The sequence below is a fragment of the Phycodurus eques genome, unplaced genomic scaffold (assembly GCF_024500275.1).
Source record: "Phycodurus eques isolate BA_2022a unplaced genomic scaffold, UOR_Pequ_1.1 contig_27, whole genome shotgun sequence".
Lineage (NCBI taxonomy): Eukaryota > Metazoa > Chordata > Actinopteri > Syngnathiformes > Syngnathidae > Phycodurus > Phycodurus eques.
The window spans coordinates 83,714-109,607 of record NW_026904024.1 but is presented as its reverse complement, the minus strand read 5'-3'; the positions used below and the strand labels follow the sequence as shown (position 1 = coordinate 109,607).

Genomic DNA, 25,894 nt, shown 5'->3' with positions numbered 1-25,894 from the left:
TTTACACTTTTCAACCTTTTCACCAAACGTCAAAAGCCTCTTCACAATCTATTTCTATCAATCATTTGCTAATTTTTTAAACATTGGACAAATTATTTTGGCCCCAGTGCTAATTCTCAAAATTTGTTCACAAGAGGCTTTTAGAAGATACAAAGAAAACTAAAAGATTGATAAAATAAAAGATGGTAGACAGAATACAAGAATGTCGATTTTTGTAAATCGGTAATCAGTGATTGTAATTTCCTTTGAAATTAAACATTTACTCTTTCATTTAAAGCTTCTTGATCACTGCTGTTCTCACCAGGACACTTGTATTTCTTAGGAGAGAATCTTTGACCACAAACTGAGTAGGAAAAAGGTTTCTCACCAGTGTGGATTCTTGTGTGACCTCTTAAGTTACTCTTTGCAGAGAATCTTTGCCCACAAACAGATTAAGCAAAATGTTTATCACCTGTGTGGGTTCTTATGTGTCTTTTTAAGTTTCCCTTTACAGAGAATCTTTGACTACAAAATGAGCAGGCAAAAGGTTTATCACCTGTGTGGGTTCTTATGTGTCTTTTTAAGTTTCCCTTTACAGAGAATCTTTGACTACAAAATGAGCATGCAAAAGGTTTCTCAACAGTGTGCGTTCTTGTGTGTCGCTTTAAGTTTCCCTTTACAGAGAATCTTTGACCACAAACTGAGCATGCAAAAGGTTTCTCACCAGTGTGTGTTCTTGTGTGTATTTTTAAATCTCCCCTCTGAGTGAATTTCTGACCACAAACTGAGCATGCAAAAGGTTTCTCACCAGTGTGAGTTCTTGTGTGTATTTTTAAGCTTCCCTTTACAGAGAATCTTTGACCACAAACTGAGCATGCAAAAGGTTTCTCACCAGTGTGCGTTCTTGTGTGTATTTTTAAATCTCCCCTCTTAATGAATCTTTGACCACAAACTGAGCAGGTAAAAGGTTTCTCACCAGTGTGTGTTCTGGTGTGTATTTTTAAGCTTCCCTTTACAGAGAATCTTTGACCACAAACTGAGCATGCAAAAGGTTTCTCACCAGTGTGGGTTCTTGTGTGTCTTTTCAAGTCTGCCTTCAAAGAGAACCTTTTACCACAATTTGAACAGGCAAAAGCTTTCATTCCAGTGTGTATTCTCATGTGTTGTTTCAAATACTTCTTACAAGCAAAGGATTTCAGACACTGAGAACATTTCAATCGTTTGTTGTCAGTGAGACATGTGATATCACCTTCAGACTCTTCATTATCATCATCATCCTCATAATCAGTGTGAGGAGGGTGTGATGTCATGTCGCCACTATCTGACAGTGGAGCTAAGAGTCCGTCTGCTTGTGATCCTCCACGGTGGTCTTCATCACCTTCTGTTGTTATGTGTTGACTTGAGCTGCTGTTTGGAGGCTCCGCCCCTCTGCTCTCCTCACTTTGACCTTCATTTTCACTCTTCAAAGGGTCACCAGTTGATGGAAACTTGGTGATATCCTCCTCTTCCTCTTTGATGTGGTGGACCTTTTCATCCTCCATTTCCTCTTTAATGTGAGGGGGCTCTGGCTCCTGCCGCTCAGGACGAAGATCTTCACTGATGTCTACAAGACACAAGAAGACAAGCACATGGTTTGGTCAAGTCAATTCTCATGTTTGACTTAAATGTTGTGTATTACAATGTGTGTTTACAATCATATTTATGGTTATTAGGAGAGTCATATGAGTTTAGGCTTACTGGAAATTATAAAAATAGCCATTTCAACAATATTCATTAATTCATTGTACCGCTTATCCTCACGAGGGCCGCGGGTGTGCTGGAGCCTGTCCCAGCGATCTTTGGACGAGAGGCAGGGTACACCCTGAACTGGTCGCCAGCCAATCGCAGGGCACATGTAAACAGACAACCATTCGCACTCACATTCACACCTACGGGCAATTTAGAGGCTACAACTAACCTACCATGCATGTTTTTGGAATGTGGGAGGAAACCGGACTACCGGGAGAAAACCCACGCAGGCATGAGGAGAACATGCAAACCACACAGGCGGGGCCGGGATTTGAACCCCAGTCCTCAGAACGGTGAGGCAGATTTGCTAACCAGTTCCCACTGTGCTGCAAGAATATTGATGACTCCATGATTCATGGTCCAAAACGTCAAATGCAGTTTATTTCATCAGTTTACGTGAAACTTGTGTTAACGGCTAGACGCCCCGACGGCCGGTCTGTCAATGACTCCCAGTGCACCTTTGGATGCACTTACAGCAGCAGTTTCCATAGTGTAATGGTTATCATGTTTGCCTAACATGTGAAAGGTCCCCTGTTCGAGACTGGGTGGAACCAGTGTGTTTTTAGTCTCTTTCTTGTCAGCGAGCTGTCGTACGTGGTTTGCCGGTCCTGTTTTTGCCTCAACATCTGCAACAGTTTTGATAGTGTAGTGGTTACCACGTTTGCATCACACACGAAAGGTCCCGCGTTTGAACCCGGGTGGAAACAAGGCCTGTGTGAGATTGAAAAAGCCCCAAAACCATTACTGTTCACTTACATTGCGACACCACTTCTTGCAAGCAGTGCTGTAATCGTCTGAGTTTTGGGTAAAAAACAAACAAACAAACAAACAAACAAAAACTACTTTTAAAAAGATTGCAAGCAGCAAGATTTGTCATAAATCACAATCGTTTTTAGTTACATTGTGCGTGAGCTATTTTAACACGGGAACTTTAATGCAATCAGCCAATTCCCTACAAGGCGATTTGAATGAAAATTGCATATTTGCGTTGTAATTATGTGCTTAAACGCTCTTGGTTTTATGTCTTATGATTCAATTTGTTTTATGTCCATTTATAGTTGTATGCTTTTGCTTTTATTGGCATTTATGTGGCGATTATGTTAGGTTGTACATTGAACATGTGAATGAATTTGGGAGCTGTGCTTGAAATAGTGTGCTTAAATGCTCATATCCTTTGCCTCTTTGTGATGCAATTAGTTTTGCTTCAACTTATTGTATGCTTTGCATTTTGTGTGTGTTTCGGGGAGGAAGTTTTAAAGAGCTACCACCTCTTCATTTGAATGAATGGGAGTGGTTAACAGTTGAAAGCGCAGATTGTTTGAAGAGTCTACAAAACGTTACTTAATTTACGCAAATTTATTCATGTCTTTAGTTTTATGATGTAAATTTGGCTGATCAGATCTATTGCCCTGCGGCTGTCATTATTACCCTGTTTTTCAGGATAATGTATCTTAAAAATAAAAGGAATACATGATTACTAATAGCTAATTCTGTACATAGCTTTCATAGCTTTATTGTGTTTTTATTCTCTGTGACGATGCTTTACTGTATGTTAGGAAGTGTTAATGTGCTCTTTTTTGTTCTATCACTAAATTTAAAAAATAAATCAAAGAGCTGCCAGTGAAGGGGAATCAAGATAGAGAGGCTAAAAGTGTACACATTATTTGTTTATTCAACAAGAAAACAAAAAAAATCATTACTTTTTTTTTATAAAAGGCCAATACATTTTGAAAAAACATGGATATTATATTTGTGTGTTCATTTAAGTTTAAATGTGTGCATAACATATGCTTGGCGGCGAATAACACCTATATAGATATCTGAAAAAGATGTTCTTTCCTGGGAGGGTTTGTGTCATGCACCAGCGACGGCTGCCTCCTCAGGCGCAACCACCTGAGGCGGTTCCAGGTGTGTGTCCATCGCTGCGTTAAACCATCAGTGTCATGTCACATTGCTGTTACAAGGATAAACGTCTGTTCTGTTTGATAATGACCAGCACAAGCAAACAGTTTCCACCTCACCCCAAAGGCTCACAAAGGGGGAGGGTGAAACAAGTAACAACATGCTGCCTTCAATCATCATTGCAATTTGCCCTCTCAAACAAATGTGCTCTTGTTGATAGTTTTGTGTTTCTCCCTTTTTGTCCACTCCATCTCCTCAGACAAGGCATTCAACCCTGTTCCTCTACCTGCACCTGACCATGACACCAAGAGACGGACCTGCTCTCAACACCAGGAGACGTGGATGAAGACAGAGCTGCAGGGTCTGGGGCTGAGGTCGGGATGTCTCCCGGTGCGCAGAGCGGGCAACGTCGCCACTTGACAAGGAGCTCTCGTGGCACTCTCTGACCGAGGGCAGCCGGACGGCCAGTGTTCCAGATGGAGCCGGCCGTCACGTGCTAAAACAAGGACCTGACGGCCCTCACTTTCACACGGCATTCCTGGGGTAAGCGGGCAAGTACGTTTACTGCCCAAACAAAGTTGACACTTTGTATGAGGGCATGGACAGGGAGAGGACCTGGTTCCAAATTCAGGCATTCCCCTTCAATGACACAGCAGCAGCGATGGATGGACTGTGTGATGAAATGACTGTGTGCTTGTGTGCAATTTGTTTATGTACATAGTATGTGTGTGTAGTACTGTAAATTCTGCATGGGTGTAATGTTTTTTTTTTTTTTTTTTTTGCTGTATGTTCATTTGGAGTATCCTTTGTCATGTTGATTCTTTTTAAAGTGGCACTAAACAGATATCCGTGTTTTTTTCTAAGTACATTATGTTTGAAGATAAATTATTAATAAATTAAATTGTATTAGCGTCACTAATCATTTTACGACAGCTAGTTTTGTAAACTTTCACCAGAGACAACATGACTTCGTGGGTAACTTGATACTAGTGAATGGGGCAGTGCCGACTGTCTAACTGCCCGGGCTTCCTCCTACCGTCTCGCTGTCGTCAAGTGCCGTACTCGGCTGTGACATCATGTCACCGACAGTGGGGGTAAATTGACTTGTGTGCTAATTTTAAGATTATAGTCCACAATAATCACTTTTCTTTTTTTTTTAATGTTGAGCCTCCTAACATGATTTTACATAGAAAAACGTAGAAGCTATCACCCCCTCAGTATAATTGAATCCTTTTGGCGCATCCATTTGACACGCCCACAGCGTCTCAGAGCTGAGAGGTGGTCCTTATTATTCAAGTTTTGAAACCTGATTTTATATACTTAGCCATTTGTTTTCTTCATTCAAATTTGGCAGGCTTGTTAACTACTCTTCTCTGTGGTGTGTTGAATTTACATGCCATTTTTTGGGCCTGCTTAGTACCACTTTAAAGGCATTTCACTTCTTTTCAAATGGATTTGCGATATGCAATACTGAGGCCACCAAACCGGACCCCCACAGGACTCCCCGAGGGACACGGTCGAACGCCTTCTCCAAGTCCATAAAACACATGGAGACTGGTTGGACGAACTCCCATGCACCCTCGAGGACCCTGCCAAGGGTGTAGAGCTGGTCCACTGTTCCATGGCCAGGACGAACACCACACTGCTCCTCCTGGATCTGAGGTTCGACTTCCCGACGGACCCTGCTCTCCAGCACCCCTGAATAGACCTTACCAGTGAGGCAGAGGAGTGTGATCCCCCTGTAGTTGGAACACACCCTCCGGTCCCCCTTCTTAAAAAGGGGGACCACCACCCCAGTCTGCCAATCCAGAGGCACTGTACCCGATGTCCACGCGATGTTGCAGAGACGTGTCAACCAGGACAGCCCCACAATATCCAGAGCCTTTAGGAACTCCGGGCAAATCTCAACGACCCACGGGGCACTGCCACAGAGGAGCTTTTTAACCACCTCGGTGACCTCAACCCCAGAGATAGGAGAGCCCGCCTCAGAGAACCCAGACTCTGCTTCCTCATGGGAAGGTGTGTCGGTGGAATTGAGGTCTTTGAAGTATTCTCCCCACCGACTCACAACGTCCCGAGTCAAGGTCAGCACCGCTCCATCCCCAATATAGACAGTGTTGGTGGTGCACTGCTTCCCCTTCCTGAGACGCCGGATGGTGGACCAGAATTTCCTCAAAGCCGTCCGGAGGTCTTTCTCCATGGCCTCACCGAACTCCTCCCATACCCAGGTTTTTGCTTCAGCAACCACCAAAGCTGAATTCCGCTTGGCCAGCCGGTACCAATCAGCTGCCTCAAGAGTCCCACAGGCCAAAAAGCCCCGATAGGACTCCTTCTTCAGCTTGACGGCATCCCTCACCGTTGGTGCAAGGGAAAACTGAGTCCATTGTTTGTCGTCATCATAAGGGGTCGTGCTTTGTCTGGTCCCTCACCTAGGACCTGTTTGTCATGGGTGACCCTGCCAGGCGCATAAAGCCCCAGACAACTTACCCCCTAGGATCATTGGGACACACAAACCCTTCCACCACGATGACAGCTCAAGGAGGGGAGTGTGAGTTAGATTTTAGTTTTGTTTTGTTTTTATGAAGTAGTGAGAATAAGTCTTAGAGACCTGAAAGGGAGTAGCCTACTGATAAGACAGATTCCATTGGGGGGAGGGGGGGAAGAGATAAGGAGGCTGCTCGAACTCTTAGAATAGTGCAACTCAAGATTTACACAAAATAATATTGATTGGATTGCGTTATTAGATTGCGATAATTATCTGTGTACATTCAAAGTTAAATATAGTACAATTTTAACAATTTCAACATAAACATATTTAATCCTTAAAAGGATTGTTAATGCTGCACCCTGCATTTCATTATGGCATTCAGAGATTTTTTTCTTTTTCTTTTTAGAAGACATTTAACATTGACAATTGTTTTTTTCCTTTTTTCCTCCAGTCATGATTTTGCGCAGCTGTGTTTTTTTTTTTACGTTGTGTTGTCTGTGTGTTTATGCGAAGCTGTGTGTTTTTATGTGCACATTTCTTTGGCGGCGCAAACTTCAGCGCGATAGGTGTACATCTGACGTGTGCCCTGCAGTCCTCTTCACGCTTGGCCTTTCTGATTCAACCAAGCCCTTTGTTCAGTTTGTGGATGAGCGTCATAGCGACCTCATTTGCCTGGTGGGTGATCTGCATTCCTCACTGAGTGACTTCTATCTTACAGGGGCAACGCTCTTCTCACATGTTTTGACTTCCTCATCACTCCCTTCTCATTAGTCGGCGCGAGCGGCTTGTTTGATAGCACTCACTGAGGTCTGGTGCCTAGCAGGAGGTACTTCTGTCACAATCTATACGGACTCTCGTTATGCCTTTGGAGTGGTTCATGACTTCGGCGCCCTCGCGTCTTTTTGAATTTTGATGGTAAACCTATTCTCCACCATGACGATGTTGTCACTCTTCGACGCCATCCTTCTCCCTTCTGTTATCGCTGTCTGCAAATGTACAGCACACACCATGTTTGACCCCGTCTCTCAAGGGAATGCACATGCAGATGCCGCAGCCAAGGCTGCATCACTCCTACCTCCTCCATCTTTCCATCTCTCCTCTCCTCGCTCACCCCCACCCTCGCATGCCCCTCTTCTTCTCACTGACCTTCACTCAGTCTACTCCCACTGAACGCATTTTGTGGCGTCAGTGTGGTGCGTCTTTTGTGGTGGTGCAATCTGGTGGTGCAGTAGAGAAGGATAAAGGGAATTTGAAAGCCAAATTGAGTAAATGTTGTGAAGACACCAAATTAAATTGGATTAAGTGCCTACCAATTGTCTTGTATGTGAGGACAATTTGTCTCCCTTTGAGATCGTTTTTGCAGGGCCTCCAAATGTCGGATTGAATCCTCCAGACTTGCCGATGGGCACACATCTTTGCGGAGACAACATGATCAGGTATCGCACATCTTTGACTAATTTGCTCCACAAGTCTTCTCAGCACTGCCCAGAGCAGCTGACGGACCCTACAAAAACATAAAACCTGGCGACTTTGTGCTGATTTAGAGCTTCCGGCTGAAAATGTGGAGACATCAGCGCTGGCTGGGGCCTTTTCAAGTCCTCCTTGTGACCCACACTGCAGCTGATGTTGCTGAGAGAGCTACGTGGGTTCACATGTCATACTGCAGGACGTTTCAAGCGCCTCCTGTGGTCCCACCTCCTCTCCTCCTTCACCTTCTGCAACGGGTGGTTGGAAAGCCCGCCTGATAAAGCTGAATACTGACCGCGACCGGAAAAGAGCTGCTTGCTGTGTAAGTCCGACATGGCTGAATAGTCTCTGATTATTACTGTTAGCATACTTTTTTTTAGCTACATTCAATACTGGTAACTGATGGCATGTCTGTAGGTCATAGAGGAGCAGAAGATATGTTATAAAAGCCAAGCAACAACCAATCACCAGTTGTCTGAACTGACGCGCACACACACAACTTTCGTAACTCGGCGGAAGAACAGAAGAAGATGACTTCTCCAGGGGGTTTCAAACTCCTCCTCTTTGGTTTATCATTACTTGCCATAATTATTGTGTCCAATATGTGAATTGATGCTCCTACTTTGACAGTTGACACAATTTAGTTCCTTATGAGACGTGACAACTATGACGAGGTTCTTTGGTTGCATGCGATTGCCACTACCTCTGCTAATTTCACCTCCTACAGTATGACTGTTTAGTTTCTTTACACCCTTCAAGTGGCACGCTCTCAAAATCCCTCTAATTGCTGTTTAGTTTTTTTCATGCAGCTGCTAACCAACTTGTAGTGCCTTCCCCACATCCAAATCCGTCATCACTCTTTCCTCGCACCTTAACGTCTTTTATCTGTCCACAGTACCTTAACCAAACCATCCTTGAGGTTCTTGTTTCTAGCTGGTTCACTGGACTTCATTGGCATACCGTATAGCTCTTGTTCTCTGTGTCTCTCTTCTTATGCATGGTAGGCTCAGTGTTTGTCCAGTATACCCGTGTGGCTCCACTGACCCTCTCTCTCCTCTCCTACTTGTGACCGATGCTTTCCTGACCTGCTTCCTTGTGCTGAGTGTTTGAATGATATGACTGACCCGGACTCGGATTTTTCGGTCTAGTTTTTTTGTTTGATTGTATTACAACCCGTTTATGAAGGATTTTCTTAAACCTACATTATAGTGTGAAACTCTGGATGTTTTTTTTTTGGGGGGGGGGTGTTGTTTGTTTAATACATGTTATCCCTTTCATATCATTGTTTACTAATTTTTCATTTTGTTTGATTGATTATCAAAAGGGGGAATGCGTTGTGGCAAAATGACAAAACAGTCTATATACTCTTTTATTGTATTTTCCCATAGTTTACTTCAATAGTTCTTTGTGTTCTTCTCTGACTTTTTAGCTAAATTGTTTCTTGGTCCTTTCCGTCATACTGTTTTGGTGGTTGTATCAACCTCCCTTTTCTCTCAAGGACAAAATAACTGTATGAATAGGTCTTTCTTTCTTCTTTCCCCTCCCGTTTTTTTCAGTTTAACTTGGAATTGCTTTCGCATATGTGTCTTATAGACGGGCAGAGATCCAAGCAACTGTAACCTCTCTTGACTCCTCTCTCTCTTTGCAAAGCTATTATTAAAACTACAAAAGATAAGATTGTTTCCTGATTTAATTAACAAGGGCTTGCAATGGATTAGACATTTCCATTCTTGTTAATAGGGGAAATGGATTTCATAGACAAGCAAATTGAGTCACCCTCAATGTGTTAAGAGGTGTATTTTATTAAGAATCACAAATACACTTTACAATGCAACTCTATGGGGGGCACAAACCAGTGCAAACTATAGGCCGGTCCCAAGCCCGGATAAATGCAGGGGGTTTCATCAGGAAGGGCATCCGGCATAAAACTTTGCCAAACAAATATGAGCATTCATCGAAAGCATTCCATACCGGATCAGTCGTGGCCCGTTTAACAACGTCCACCCCCGGCACTGTTAACCTGCAGGGCGCTGGTGCAAATTCAGCTAGTGTGGGTGGGTCGAAGACAAAGGAGGGGTGGAAAGCGGGTTCTTAAGGCAGAACGAGAAGAGGAAAGCACAGAGCCTAGACTTGAATGTGGGGACTTTGAATGTTGGGACTGTGACAGAAAAACCTCGGGAGTTGGTTAACATGATGATTAGGAAAAGGTTGATATATTGTGTGTCCAGGGGACCAGGTGGAAAGGCAGTCAGGCGAGAAGTTTAGGGGCAGAGTTTAAATTATTTTGATGGGAAGAAAAATGGAGTAGGGGTTATTTTAAGGGAAGAGTTAGCTTAGAATGTCTTGCAGTGGAAAAGAGCATCAGATCGAGTGATGAGGCTGAAACTTGAAATTGAGGGTGTTATGTATAATGTGATTTGCGGCTATGACTCACAGGTAGGATGTGACCTAGAGGTGAAAGAGAAATTCTGGAAGGAGTTAGACGAAGTAGTTCTGAGCATCCCAGACAGAGAGTCGTGATTGGGGCAGATTGTAATGGACATGTTGGTGAAGGAAACAGGGGGTGATGAAGAAGTGATGGGTAAGTAGGGCATCCAAGAAAGGAACTGATGGTGGTAGACTTTGCAAAAAGGATGGAAATGGCCGTAGTGAAGACTTTTTTCTAGAAGAGGCAGGAACATAGGGTGACCTACAAGAGCGGAGGTAGAAGCACGCAGGTGGATTACATCTTGTGCAAACGATGCAATCTGAAGGAGGGTACCGACTGTAATGTAGTGTTAGGGGAGAGTGTGGCTAGACAGCATAGGATGGTGGCGTGTTGGATGACTCTGGTGGTGGGGAGGAAGATTAAGAAGACAAAGGCAGAGCAGAGAACCATGTGGTGGAAGCTGAGACAGGAAGAGTATTATGCGGCTTTTCGGGAAGAGGTGAGACAGGCTCTCGGTGGACAGGAGGAGCTTCCAGAAGACTGGACCACTACAGCCAAGGTGATCAGAGAGACAGGCAGGATAGTACTTAGTGTATCTTCTGGCAGGAAAGGAGAGAAGGAGACTTGGTGGTGGAACCTCACAGTACAGGAAATCATACAAGAGGTTAGCTAAGAAGAAGTGGGACACTGAGGGGACCGAGGAGAGGCGAAAGGAATACACTGAAATGCGACGCAGGGCAAAGGTAGAGGTGGCAAAAGCCAAACAAGAGGCATATAATTACATGTATGCCAGGTTGGACACTAAAGAAGGAGAAAATGATCTATACAGGTTGGCCAGAAAGAGGGATAGAGATGGGAAGGATGTGCAGCAGGTTAGGGTGATTAAGGATAGAGATGGAAATGTGTTGACAGAAGTGTGCCTGGACAGATGGAAAGAATAGTTTGAGGAGTTGATGAGGAAAATGAGAGAGAAGGCAAGTGTGGTGGACCAGGAAGTGGCAATGATTAGTAAGGGGGAAGTTAGAATGGCTTTAAAGAAGATGAAAAATGGAAAGGCTGTTGGTCCTGATGACATTCCTGTGGGGGTACATAGAAGCATCGAGGAGAGGTGGCTGTGAAGTTTTTGAACAGCTTGTTCAACAGAATTCTAGCGGGCGAGAAGATGCCTGAGGAATGGAGGAAAAGTGGAATATCCTCACCTTCAAAATTACAACTTTTCAGGAAGTAAAAAAAAAAAAATTAAGTAAAACAAATAAAATACAGCTTGCTTGAGTTTCCAAACACTGGTTCGTTCAAGTTGGTATTATATATTATATTGCTGTATCATTGCATCACAGGAACAACAGTTAGTACCCAAAAATTATGTTCAACCACTAATTTAATGTACTGAAAAATTGCAAATTTATTTGGATGTAATCATTAAAGTGATACAAACACAGCGGGCGAGTCCCACATCCTTGCAAGCCTTATGAATTAACCCAAGAGAAGGGGCTGAACATCCAAAAACTGTAAACAATCATCACCAAAATTTATGCGGACAGCTCTACTCACGCCAGCTTCAACCTCTGAAAATATTAGTATAATATAATACGATCAGTCCATTTTTTTAGATTTTATGGATCAGATAAGATCGAATCGATCAGCTGCAGTTCCGGGACATTAAGCGACGTAACGCGTTTGGCCGCGAGACCATCGACGTGGGTCATCCGACGTTATGACAAAGTACGTCTGTCTCAAAATGCTGCCTACAGAAACGCCGATTGGGACATCTGAGTGGCATTTGTGGTGCAATCAATACAAAATTGAGCGGACGTTTGAGGAAATAAATCTGCAAGAATTCCTTTATGTGGGACGACATTGGCTGTCTTCTTTCCTCAATGAGGCAGTTCACTGTCAATTTTTTTTAAACAACAAGCTTTCCAAACTTTCTAGAACTATGGAATAAGTGCCTATGTTCACACCAATAAGTAGTCCCTTTAAAGTATTTTGGGAACAGCACTAATTCTCAACACTTGCACACGGGAGACTTTTAGACAATATATGGACAACAACAAGACAATAAAAGCTGGGATACAGAATACAAGAATGTAGATTTTTGGAAGTCAGTAACATTGGAATAATTTTTTTAAACATTTGCATTTGCATTAAAAGCTTCTTGATCACTGCTATTTTCACCAGCACACTTGTGTGTCTTAACCCGATCCTTACGAGAGAATCTCTGACCACAACGCGAGCAGGAAAAGGTTTTGTCACCAGTGTGCATTCTTGTGTGTTTTGTTAAGTTTTTCTTTCCAGAGAATCGTTGACCACAAAATGAGCAGGAAAAAGGTTTCTCACCAGAGTGCATTCTTGTGTGTGTTTTTAAATATCTCTTCTGAGTGAATGTTTTACCACAAACTGTGCAGGAAAAAGGTTTCTCACCAGTGTGGGTTCTTGTGTGTATTGTTAAGCTATTTTTACCAGAGAATCGTTGTCCACAAAATGAGCAGGAAAATGGTTTCTCACCAGTGTGCGTTCTTGTGTGTGTTTTTAAATTTGTCTGCTGAATGAATGTTTTACCACAAACTGTGCAGGAAAAAGGTTTCTCACCAGTGTGGGTTCTTGTGTGCATTGTTAAGTTTTTCTTACCAGAGAATCGTTGGCCACAAAATGAGCAGGAAAAAGGTTTCTCACCGGTGTGTGTTCTTGTGTGTCTTTTTAAATCTGTATTCTGAATGAATGTTTTACCACAAAATGTGCAGGAAAAAGGTTTCTCACCAGTGTGGGTTCTTGTGTGTATTTTTAACTTTCCCTTTTCAGAGAATCTTTGACCACAAACTGAGCAGGAAAAAGGTTTCTCACCAGTGTGTGTTCGTGTGTGTCGTTTTAAGTGTTCCTTCATAGAGAATCTTTGGCCACAATCTGAGCAGAAAAAAGGTTTCTCACCAGTGTGGGTTCTTGTGTGTATTGTTAAGTGTCCCTTCATAGAGAATCTTTTGCCACAATCTAAGCAGAAAAAAGGTTTCTCACCAGTGTGGGTTCTTGTGTGTATTGTTAAGTTTTTCTGACCAGAGAATCGTTGACCACAAACTGTGCAGGAAAAAGGTTTCTCACCAGTGTGGGTTCTTGTGTGTAATTTTAAGCTTTCCTTCACAGAGAATCTTTGACCACAAACTGAGCAGGAAAAAGGTTTCTCACCGGTGTGGGTTCTTGTGTGTCTTTTCAAGTTTCCCTTCCAAGTGAATCTTTGACCACAAACTGAGCAGGAAAAAGGTTTCCCTCCAGTGTGTGTTCTCACGTGTTGTTTCAAAATGCTCTTATTAGCAAATGTTTTCCCACACTGAGAACATTTCCATTGTTTGTTGTCAGCGTGACATGTCATATCACCTTCAGACTGTTTATCATCATCAGTGTGAGGAGAATGTGACATGCTGTCACTGTCTGACAGTGGAGGTAAGAGGCCATCTGCTTGTGATCCTCCACAGTGGTCTCCACATCCTTCTGTTGTCATGTGTTGACTTGAGCTGCTGCTTGGAGGCTCCACCCCTCTGCTCTCCTCACTTTGACCTTCATCTTCACTCTTCAAATGGACACCAGTTGATGGAAACTTGGTGATATCCTCCTCCTCCTCTTCCTGTTTGATGTAGGGGTATGCTTCTTCCTCCTCTTTTTTAATCAAAATGGGATCCACTTCCTCCTTGATGTGGAGGACCTCTTCATCCTCCATTTCCTCTTTAATGTGAGGGGGTTCTGGCTCCTGCTGCTCAGTAAGATGATCTTCAGTGATGTCTGCAAGACAAGAAAAAAAACACACATGGTTTGGTAAATATTTTCAAATGTGAATTTAATGTGTTTTATGTTTTAGATTTATATTTAAGGTTAGTGTGAAAGGCAGATGAGTTTGATATATTGGAAATAAAATTGGGCAGGTCAAAAACAATAACAAAATGTGAAAAAGTGTAAAATAATAAAGTTCATAAAATCATATCAATAAAGGTAATACAGTGGACCCCTGCATACTCCCAGTTTGGGTTTTGCAAGTATTTCTGTAAAGGTTTATTATGTAACAATGGCCCCTTGTAAAAACAATTTCAGCAGCAGTGAAGTAAATATATAATTAAAAATAAGTTTACATAGCCTCACCGCATTCATCCCAACATCGCCATTTACAAAGTTTGTGAAGGATACTGTACATGATTGCTGCACCGGTTTTTCCGTTTTTATGAACCCTTTATTCAACGTGCTTTTATCGAATGTTATTTGTAAATATATCACATTGTAAAGTTTGCTTTGTTTTTATTTGCTTTCAATCAGCCTGTCTGAATAATTTCCAGTGACACAACTTGTTACATTTTATTTCAGTTTATTTAATCCTTTGGGGGTGTTTTTCAGCTGCAGGGACAGGATGCCTGGTTGCAAGCAAAGGAAAGATGAATGCAGCCAAGTACAGGGATATCCTGGACAAAAACCTTCTCCAGAGTGTTTAGGACCCCAGACTGGGCCGAAGGTTCACCTTCCAACAAGACAATGACCCTAAGAACACAGCTAAAATAACCAAGGAGTGGCCCGCTGGGGACTTCAGAACAACTCTGTGACTGTTCTTGAATGGCCCAGCCATAGCCCTGACTTAAATCCAATTGCGCATCTCTGGAGAGACCTGAAAATGGCTGTCCACCAACGTTCACCATTCAACCTGACAGAACTGGAGAGGATCTGGAAGGAGGAATGGCAGAGGATCCCCAAATCCAGGTGTGAAAAACTGCATCATTCCAAAAAAAGACTCATGGCTGTATCAGCTCAAAAGGGTGCTTCGACTAAATACTGAGCAAAGGGTCAGAATACTTAGAGATCTGTGATATTTCAGTTTTTCTTTTTTAATAAATCTGCAAAAAAATTCAACAATTCCGTTTTTTTCTGTCAATATGGGGTGCTGTGTGTACATGAATGACCAAAAATATGAACTTAAATTATTTTAGCAAATGGCTGCAATATAACAGAGTGAAATATTTAAGGGGGTCTGAATACTTTCCGTACCCACTGTATGTGAGTAGTTTTACACATCAATGAAAACATGATACTTCAATGAAATTAATGTGGTTTCTCACATAGATTATTCATTCATCTTCTGTTCCGCTTATCCTCAATAGGGTCCCGGGCGTGCTGGAGTTATCTCTGGGCGAGAGGCGGGATACATCCTGAACTGGTCACCAGCCAATCGCAGCGCACATACAACAAACAACCATTCGCACTCACATTCACACCTACGGGCAATTTAGAGTCTTCAATCAACCGAACCTGCATGTTTTGGGGATGTGGGAGGAAACCGGAGTACCCAGAGAAAACCCACGCAGGCACGGGATTTGAACTCCGGTCCTCAGAACTGTGAGGCATATGTGCTAACCAGCCGCTCACCGTGCCGCCGCACAGATTAATTCTAGATAATTTTACGTGGAGTGGGTTGCTGCAGCAGCCTTGACAGCAAAAAACATTTTTATAATAAATCTAGAGGTGCATCCCTATTCTGGCAGATGATGGAGGATTGTTAACCTGACGTGCAAAAAAATGTGCACAGAGCAGTAACATTGCTCGATCGATTTACTGTAGTAGTAGTAGTAGTCTTCCCACGGGCTCACCACCTGTGGGAGGGGCCATAGGGGTCGGGTGCACTGCGATCTGGGCGGTGGCCGAAGGCGGGGACCTTGGCGATCTGATCCCGGCGACAGAAGCTGGCTGTAGGGACGTGGAATGTCACCTCTCTGGCAGGGAAGGAGCCCAAGCTGGTGTGTAAGGTCGAGAAGTTCCGACTAGATATAGTCGGACTCGCCTCCACGCACAGCTTGGGCTCTGGTACCAGTGCTCTCGAACGGGGGTTGGACTCTCTTCCACTCTGGAGTTGCCCACGGTGAGAGGTGCCGAGCAGGTGTGGGTATACTTATTGCTCCCCGGCTCGGCGCCTGTACGTTGGGGTTCACCCCGGTGGACGAGAGGGTAGCCTCCCTCCGCCTTCGTGTGGGGCGACAGTTCCTGACGGCTGTTTGTGTCTATGCACCAAACAGCAGTTCAGAGAACCCACCCTTTTTGGAGTCCTTGGATGGGGCTGCTGGAGAGCGCTCCATCATTCTGCTGGGGGATTTCAATGCTCACGTGGGCAATGACAGTGAGACCTGGAAGGGTTGGTAGGAACGGCCCCCCCGATCATAACCTGTACAGTGTTCTGTTATTGGACTTCTGTGCTCATCACGGATTGTCCATAACGAACACCATGTTCAAGCATAAGGGTGTCCACACGTGCACTTGGCACCTGGACACCCGAGGTCGCAGTTCGATGATCGACTTTGTGGTCGTGTCATCGGACTTGTGGTGCATGTCTTGGACACTCGAGTGAAGAGAGGGGCGGAGCTGTCAACGGATCACCACCTGGTGTGGTGAGTTGGCTCCGATCGTGGGGGAAGATGCCGGGCCGACGTGGCAGGCCCAAACGTATTGTGAGGGTCTGCTGGGAATGTCTGGCGGAATCCCCTGTCAGAAGGAGTTTCTACTCCCACCACTAAGAGAACTTTGCTCATGTTCCGGGGGAGGCGGGGGACATCAAGCCCGAGTGAACCACACTCGGGCTCACACTCCTCAGCCTCCCTGGTAAGGTGTATTCAGGGGTGCTGGAGAGGAGGGTCCGTCGGGAAGTCGAATCTCAGATTCAGGAGGAGCAGTGTGGTTTTCGTCATGGCCGTGGAACAGTGGACCAGCTCTACACCCTTGGCAGGGTCCTCGAGGGCGCATGGGAGTTCACCCAACCAGTCTACATGTGTTTTGTGGACTTTGAGAAGGCGTTCGACCATGTACCTCGTGGGGTGCTGTAGGGGGTGCTTCGGGAGTATCGGGTACCGAACCCCCTGATACGGACTGTTCGGTCCTTGTACGACCGGAGTCAGAGTTTGGTCCGCATACCCGGCAGTAAGTCGGACTCGTTTCCGGGGAGGGTCGGACTCCGCCAAGGCTGCCATTTATCACTGAGTCTGTTCATAACTTTTATGGACAGAATTTCTAGGCGCAGTCGAGGCGTAGAGGGGGTCCGGTTTGGTGGCTTCAGTATTGCATCTCTGCTTTTTGCAGATGATGTGGTTCTGTTGGCTTCATCAAGCCGTGACCTCCAACACTCACTGGAGCAGTTCGCAGCTGAGTCTGAAGCGGCTGGGATGAGAATCTGCACCTCCAAATCTGAGACTATGGTCCTCAGTCGGAAAAGGGTGGCGTGCCCTCTCCAGGTCAGGGATGAGATCCTGCCCCAAGTGGCGGAGTTCAAGTATCTTGGGGTCTTATTCACAAGTGAGGGAAGAATGGAACAGGTGATCGACAGGCGGATCGGTGCAGCGTCTGCAGTGCAGATGCGGACTTTGTATCGATCCATTGTGGTAAAGAAGGAACTAAGCCGAAAGGCGAACCTCTCGATTTACCGGTCGATCTACGTTCCTACCCTCACCTATGGTCATGAGCTGTGGGTCGTGACCGAAAGAACAAGATCCCGGATACAAGCGGCCGAAATGAGTTTCCTCCGCAGGGTGTCCGGGCTCTCCCTTAGAGAGAGGGTGAGAAGCTCCGTCATCCGGGAAGATCTCAGAGTAGAGCCGCTGCTCCTCCACATCGAGAGGAGCCAGATGAGGTGGCTGGGGCATCTGATTCGGATGCCTCACGGACGCCCCCCTCCCCCCGGTGAGGTGTTCCGGGCACGTCCCACCTCTCTGGGGAGAGGGAAGTCTGGGCGTCCCAGATAAAGCTACTGCCCCCGCGACCCGACCTCGGATAAGCGGTAGAAAATGGATGGATGGATGTAGTAGTAGTAGTAGTGGTAGTGGTGGTGGTGGTAGAGGTTATAATGGTTGTAGTAGTTGTGATATTGGTGGTGGTGTCGTGATTGTGAAACATGTTGGAACGGTTGTTTAGAAAAAATAATAATCGACCATTGAAATGCTTCCTTGACTCCTCTTCCTGCTGCATATAGCAAAGGAAATATATTTATACAGCCCATTTCATACACAAGGTAACTCAATGTGCTTAACATGATTAAAAGCATTTAAACATTTAACGCAAAGAAAAAAATTATAAATAAATGCACAATTACAGAAGGCGTACAGTGTAAGAAATATCATTTCAAAGTGGAAATGCTCTAAAGAGCATGGGAAAAAAAGAAGAGTTTTTAACCTGAACTTAAAAACATGCACACTTGGGGCTGACATCGCTTCTGTTGGCAACTTATTCCATTTGTGTGCAGCATAATAGCTAAATGCTGCTTCACCATGTTTGCTTTGGACTCTGTGATCCACTATTTGACCTGAATCTGTCGATCTCAGAGCCCGACTGGGTTGGTCTGCAACCCAGTACCAGAACTTTGCCATTAGCATTTCTTTCATGTATTCAGGACCTAAACAGTTTGGTGATTTATAGACCAGTACCAGAACTTTAAAATCTATTCTAAAGCTGACTGTAAGCCAGTGTAAAGACTTTAGAATTAGAGTAATATGCTCTGACCTCTTTGTTCTGGTCAGAACCCGAGCTACAGCCTTCTGAATGAGCTGCAGCTGTTTAATGCTCTTTTTGGGGGTTAGCCAAAATTAATTCATCTTTTAATAAGGGGAATAACTACTTTTTCACTCAAGGCCAGGTAACTGAATATTTTTTTTCCTAAATAAATATCAGCAATTTAAAAACAGCATTTCTGCATTTCATAATAGTTTGTTATATTCTAGTTTCTAGAGATGGTGAATTTGGAGTCATTTGTTCTAAGCTATAATCATAAAAAAAATTATACATGAATAAAGAAAAAAATCCTGAAATATTTCAGTGTGTGGTGCATCTCGATAATATGAGTTTCACTTTTTGAAATGAACTCAACTAAATTAACTTCTGACATGATTGTAATTTATTGAGATGTACCAGTATGGCAGGTTGTGTAATGCGTTTGTCAACTTTGGAGAATGACATAAACCCGCATTTTCATAGAGCTGCTTGACGAGTTCTATATTTCTGTGTCAAAGTGTCACACCGCGCCAAATTCTGAACCACTTCCTGAAGCGGTCACATGGTGCAGCCGGGCAGCGAAGCTTCGGACTTCATCATTTCCGGCCCCTCCCCCATATGAAGCAAGCCTCGAAGACTCAGCACAACCCGTAACATCACTAATACACATACATACAAATAAGTATTTAACACATCACGATTTTTCTCACTAAATATATTTCCAAATGTGCTAATCACATGAAATTCTCACCAGATGTTGGGAACAACTGAAATAATCCATACATACAAACAAAGTAGAACAAAAGTTCTACTTTCTTTACCCAAAAGAGCATAGTGACGACTCATCCAAAATTACCAAAAGAGCGCAGCGACAACTCATTCAAGAGGTCACAAAAGATCCCTAACCAACATCCAAAGAACTGCAGGCCTCACTTGCCTCAGTTCGGGTCAGTAATCATGACTCCATCATAAGAGACTGGGCACAAATGGCCTGCATGGCAGAGTTCCAAGACAAAAACCACTGCTGTGCAAAAAGAACATCAAGGCTCGTCTCAATGTTGCCAGAAGCCATTTTGATTATCTCAAAGACTTTTGGGAAAATACTCTTTGGTCTGACGAGACAATAGTAGAACTTTTCGGGAGGTGTGTTACATCTAGCGTAAAAGTAATACCGAATTTCAGAAAAAGAACCTCATACCAAATGTAAAATATGGTGGTGCTCGTGTGATGGTCTGGGGCTCTTTTGCAGCTTCAAGACCTGAAAGACTTTAGTGATGGGAAACATATAAATGCCCAAAAAAAAACACCACATTCAGACGCATCCGGGAGATGGGCTACAACTGTCGGTTCCTCGGGTCAAGCCGCTTCTGAGCCTGAGCCAACGTAGGAAGCGTCTCAACTGGGCCAAGGAGAAGAAGGACTGGACTGTCTGCCAGTGGTCCAAGGTCCTCTTTTCCGATGAAACTAACGTGTGCCAAAAAATTCGGGAATCAAGGTCCAAAGGTTTGGAGGAAGATGGTCTGAAGAACAGAACCCAAGCCTCTTGAGGTCCTGTATGATATATCCACAGTCAGTCATGATTTGGGGTGCAACGTCCAGTGCAGGTGTTGGTAAACTGCTTTCTTAAATCCAAGGTCACCGCAACAGTCGACCAGAATGTTTAAGAGGACTTCATGATTCCTTCTGCTGAGGATCTGAGTGGAGATGCAGATTTCATCTTCCAGCAGGACTTTGCCCCTGCACATCCCGCTAGAAGCACCATAACCTGGTTTGATGCCCCTGCCATCACAGTGCTTGACTGGCCAGCTAACTCACCGGATCTAAACCCCATTGAGAATCTATGGAGTATTATCAAGAGGAAAATGAGGGGTACCAGACCCAAAAACAAAGAAGAACTGACAAGAACAAAGAACAACTCCCAGGCAACGCCACAGGCTAATTGCCTCAATGCCACGGTGCATCGAGGCAGTAAGTATTGAAGATTAACATATCATTTTGAAAGTACCATACCAGGTCCCCTGCTGGACCCCCTGCAGTTTGCCTACCAAGCGAACAGGTCTGCGGATGATGCAGTCAACATGGGACTGCACTTCATCCTAGAACACCTTGACAGTGAAGGGACCTACGAGAGGATCCTGTTCGTGGACTTCAGCTCAGCGTTCAACACAATCATCCCTGAAATCCTTTCAACGATGCTTCTCCAGCTCAGCGTCTCACCTGCCATCTGCCAGTGGATTTACAGCTTTCTGACGGGCAGGTCAGGCTGGGGGAGGCCACCTCATCCACATGCAGCATCAGCACTGGGGCGCCCCAAGGTTGTTTCCTCTCTCCGCTGCTCTTCTCTCTCGACACGAACGACTGCACCTCAGCAAACCAGACTGTCAAACTCCTGAAGTTTGCAGATGACACCACTGTCATCGGCCTCATCAAGGACGGTGACGAGTCTGCATATCGACAGGAAGCGGAGCGGCTGGAGCTGCGGTGCGGCCGACACAACCTGTAGCTGAACACGCTCGAGACTGTAGTGATGATCGTGGACTTCAGGAGGCATCCTTCGCCACAGCTGCCCCTCACGTTGTCCAGCTACCTTGTGTCAACCGTCGAGACCTTCGAGTTCCTGGGAATTACAATCTCTCAGGACCTGAAGTGGGCGAACAACATCAACTCCGTCCTCAAAAAGGCCCAGCAGAGGATGTACTTCCTGCGGCTTCTGAGAAAGCACGGCCTGCCACCGGAGCTGCTGAGACAGTTCTACACAGAGGTCATCGAATCGGTCCTGTGTTCTTCCATCACAGTCTGGTTTGGTGCTGCTACAAAAAAGGACAAACTCCGACTGCAACGGACAATCAAAACTGCTGAAAGGATTGTCGGTACCCCTCCTACCCACCATTGAGGACTTGCAAGCTGCCAGAACTAAGACAAGGGCGTGCAAAATCCTCTCGGACCGTCTGCACCCCGGTCACCAGCTCTTCCAGCTCCTTCCCTCAGGTAGGCGCTACCGATCAACGCAAACTAGAACTAGTAGACATTCCAACAGCTTCTTCCCTCTTGCGATCAACTTCTTAAACACCTAACCTATAATTCCATTACAACAAGCTGGCAATTTTTTGACTTGAGTTCGTTGTCAGATTTCTGTGGGGCCAATTATTACTGTGCACTCACTGTAGTTGTCTCGCCATGCTGCACTATTTGCATATACTGGCCACTCATGCCAGAGTAGCATCTGCTCCATTTGCACACTGATTGAGGAGTATCTGTAACATTTGCACAACCGACATTGTCCCAGATGATCGCACTACTCGTCACTTTAAACCGCATACACTCCTTGAAGTCTCAGCGCCCTTTGCACAACTGGTCATTGCACCGGACTATTGCAATATTAGTCATTCGAACTGCTCTAAGTGCTAGAGGACTCTGCATCTTTTTGCACAATTGTTTTTTGTCAATGTCTTTATGTCTCCAAAGTGTTCTGTAAATTGACTGTCTGTTGTACTAGAGCGGCTCCAACTACCGGAGACAAATTCCTTGTGTGTTTTGGACATACTTGGCAAATAAAGATGATTCTGATTCTGAGTTATGTCGAATCATGCTCTAAAGTTTTGGTGTGTGTGAAGTAATTTAATTACAATAAGTTAGCACCCATTATTTCTGTCATGTTGTAATGTTGGTTTGACCTGACTTATTTGAATACATGATCTGACTAGAGCAGTAATTATATGGAGCCAAGACACATAGTTTACAATTGAAAAATCTCACGTTTGTCTCCCACTCTGAGTGTCTCAGTGTTGTGTCATTCAACAACGACTTGTTCAAACGAATAAATTGTTTGCATGTATGTACTGAATGGAATCACTGGATGAACATTTGTTCCTTTCATAGTTGAGTTTAGCTAACCTGCGCGTTAGTGCCACACTGGAAACTCCCCTGCAAATGGCGCCAGTCCACCTCGGAGAAATGTCTTGTCATTGGTTAGAAGCTAGGTGCGTTAGCTGGTTTTTACAGCACAGCTCTATGAAGAGGGGTGAGGCCGAAACAGTTGTTGGAAATAGGAGCAGCTGGAATATGAACAAGTGCACCTCTTCTCTCGCTTCCACACAGGCAACAACTCTGCTAAAAAATAAATAACTAAATAAATATAATTTGGTCTGGTGCTACCCTGGTCTGGTGCACTCTCCAGGTCGGGGATGAGATCCTGCCCCAAGTGGAGGAGCTCAAGTATCCTTGGGGTCTTGTTCACGAGTGAGGGAAGAATGGAACGGGAGATCGACAGGCAGAGCGGTGCAGCGTCTGCAGTGATGCGGACTTTGTATCGATTCGTTGTGGTAAAGAAGGATCTAAGCCGAAAGGCGAAGCTCTCGATATACGTTCCTACCCTCACCCATGGTCACGAGCTGTGGGTTGTGACCGCAAGAACAAGATCCAGGATACAAGCGGCCGAAATGAGTTTCCTCCGCAGGGTGTCCGGGTTCTCCCTTAGAGATAGGGTGAGAAGCTCGGTCATCCGGGAGGATCTCAGAGTAGAGCCGCTGCTCCTTCACATCGAGAGGAGCCAGATGAGGTGACTGAGGAATCTGATTCGGATGCCTCCCGGATGCCTCCCCGGTGAGGTGTTCCGGGTACGTCCCACCGGGAGGAGACCACGGGGACGACCCAGGACACGCTGGAGAGACTACGTCCTTCGGCTGGCCTGGGAACGCCTCAGGATCCCCCCGGAAGAGCTGGATGAAGTGGCTGGGGAGAGGGAAGTCTGGGCGTTCCTGCTAAAGCTACTGCCCCTGCGACCCGACCTCAGATAAGCGGTAGAAAATGGATGGATGGTCATCCCTGTTACTTATTTTCTGTACAAACGAAGGACAAACTTTGTTATTGACCTAATAACTGTTTCTTCTCAGTCGGTTTGCAGCTTGTGGTATGGCCTGTATACTCGTTCTCTCAAAGTCTTCTTCGAACAGTGGATCGTGATACCTTCACCCCAGCCCTGTGGAGGTTGGCAGCGATGTCACCGCCTGTTGTCTTTGGGTGTTTCTTCACAGCTCTCACACTGTTTCTGTCATCAGCTGCTGTTGATACCCTTGGCCAACCTGTTCGATGTCTGTTGCTCAGTACACCAGCGGTTTCTTTTCAGGACATTCCAACTGTTGTATTGGTGATGCCCAATTTTTCGGGGGCATCGAGGGGTCTCGCACAGGGCGCCATTCAAGCTAGCACCGCCCCTGACTTGCAGTGTGGGACCCCGTAGTCACCTGATTTTGCACACTTTTCTCGGACTGCGACCACGAAATCTTTTTTGAGCCACGATCCAGCTTCATGTAAAGACATTCTGATAGAGCGTCATAGCTGCTGTCCAGAAAAACAGACACCTGCATGCCTCTAAAAGCCCGCCGTGGTGCCGCCTCGTCGGCGGTTCCGACGCGCACTCCGACACGGCTGTCGGCTTTCGCGAATGTGGTGCCGTTTGCGGGCAACTCTCGTGTGCCCCACAGGGTCGTGCCTGTGCTCAACCAAAAAAAGTGAGGCAGGAATGAATCAATTCATGAAGTGATTCTTCAGTACGTCCCCTAAAAATATTGGATTGTTTGAACGAGTCGTTCACTATACTAGAGTGCCGTCTACCGCTGCCCTCTGCCCCAATAAAGAAAATTGTGTGTGGTGCGCATTTAATATTTTCAGTGCGCATGCCCACCTGGGCACAATTTATGTGCACCCTTGCCTATAACCAAATAAATAACAACCACATATTTATTTAAAGAAATAATAATAATAAAATACTTGTACCCTTATGGCAAATAAAACATTTTGAGTTAATCATGACTTTACAAGTCATGCAAATAAGTAAACATGTATAGTTCTACCTTTGTATGTATACAGCATCCTATTTCAAAACAATGTATCATTTTCATGTTCAAAGATGCTTCAGGTTAAAAGATGCCCCCTTCCCTAAAAATTTATAAACATGCATTTGGATCAGGCTGAAAGTGTACAGCTTTTTCATCACCTATCAATGGCGGGATACATTTATAAAACGTGAAAGTATTTTTCATTTCCTCCTATACCTATGTATCATGCGCACTATTTAATTTTGACAATTATGGGGGGAAGAAAATGTGCAATATACACGAGAAATTACAGTACTATGCACCCTTTCAAGACACCTGGCACCTTGACTTGGTTCGAAAGATGGAGCCGATTAATACCACTTGCAGGCCAAGAATTCCATGGCTGGCAGCCGGTCCACACGTTATGTAAACCGCGTCACGTGCGCGATGACGTCTTTACTCCTATAAGGGTAGGCTAACAGAATCGTTAACTGTTGTTTGATTCGGAGGTTGGCCGTCGGGGCGGCCAGCCCCCCGTCTAGGGTGGCAGCGGCCACCGCGTAGCTCCGCCCCTGCTGCACACCCACATAGTACACGTTACAGGATGTTAATAATGTTAACGTTAAATTCATGGTCAAACGGGGCCGTAAATCAACACAGGAAAATCATTCAAATTAGAACTCATGCAACAAGTGAACCGACCTGCTCCGCGTCGCACAGTGCGAGGCTGCAGATTGAACGCAGCGTCCAGAACTTGAAGACGTGGCTCCTTCTCCTCTTTTGGTCCACAAAGTTCCTCCTCGTACTCTGCTGTCCTTCTTGCACACATTTTGACACGAAGATCACCACACTTTCCGCTCTAAATTGGAGGGATGAGAAAAGCAAGTTATAATCGGACATGTGAAACAATGATATCAAGATTCAGATTTGGACATTGTGGGTTAAACAGTACGTTAGTTAGAATGGCAAAGCACCAAAATCAACAAAAGGAAACAGTCAACCATGCAATTTGTGATGAAACATGATAGACATTCTACAAAAGGATTGAGAATCCAGAATCAGATCAATAATAACGATTCAGAAAATAATCGTTCAAGGATATTATTTTAGTATCTCAGACAAAGCTGACAACATTTTGTTGTTGGTGTGTGTTTGTTTGTTTTTAAAACCACATTTAAGTGTTAGTGTTAGATAATGTGGTCCCCACTCCTTACTCGTAGCTGACGGAAAGAAGAACACTTTCCCTCACGCTTGATCTCTGCTGAGCGAAGTGTTGTTCACAAACGCGTCTCTTTCTTAGCAAGCTATGCTATGCTATGCTATGCTAAAATATGCTAAGCTAGGCCGAGAAGCTTCAACGTGTACGAGACGACTCCAACCGGGCACGAAGATTGCACGAATGACGTTTTAGTCCACTAAAGTCGTGATCAAGGGCGTCCCGCGTCGAGGATTCACAACATTCGGTCCAAATTCAGCTCGATTTGCTGAAGCGCGATCGTCCCTCCTCCTGCAGAGCGAGAAGGGAAAGGAGACGCA

General features: G+C 44.9%; 1 protein-coding gene and 1 long non-coding RNA gene across 4 annotated transcripts; one reads left to right on the top strand and one right to left on the bottom strand.

Moving 5' to 3' along the window:
- LOC133398237 (gastrula zinc finger protein XlCGF57.1-like) lies at nucleotides 1–25,894 on the bottom strand. 3 transcript variants are annotated; one of them, XM_061669852.1, is made up of 4 exons: nucleotides 25,573–25,894; nucleotides 25,061–25,217; nucleotides 13,230–13,820; nucleotides 1–1,582 (listed from the first exon to the last, which is right to left on the bottom strand). In XM_061669852.1, exons 2-4 carry the CDS (start codon nucleotides 25,185–25,187, stop codon nucleotides 432–434), a joined length of 1,869 nt encoding a protein of 622 aa, XP_061525836.1. In that variant the 5' UTR covers nucleotides 25,188–25,217; nucleotides 25,573–25,894; the 3' UTR covers nucleotides 1–431. The 3 variants fall into 3 exon arrangements, with proteins under 3 accessions (XP_061525836.1, XP_061525838.1, XP_061525837.1); XM_061669854.1 differs by lacking the exon at nucleotides 1–1,582 and adding an exon at nucleotides 9,403–11,218; XM_061669853.1 differs by lacking the exon at nucleotides 1–1,582 and having other exon boundaries at nucleotides 9,403–13,820.
- On the top strand, nucleotides 7,310–8,521 carry LOC133398265 (uncharacterized). Its single transcript, XR_009767778.1, has 3 exons — nucleotides 7,310–7,593; nucleotides 7,702–7,946; nucleotides 8,042–8,521. It is a non-coding gene; the product is annotated as an uncharacterized LOC133398265 (long non-coding RNA).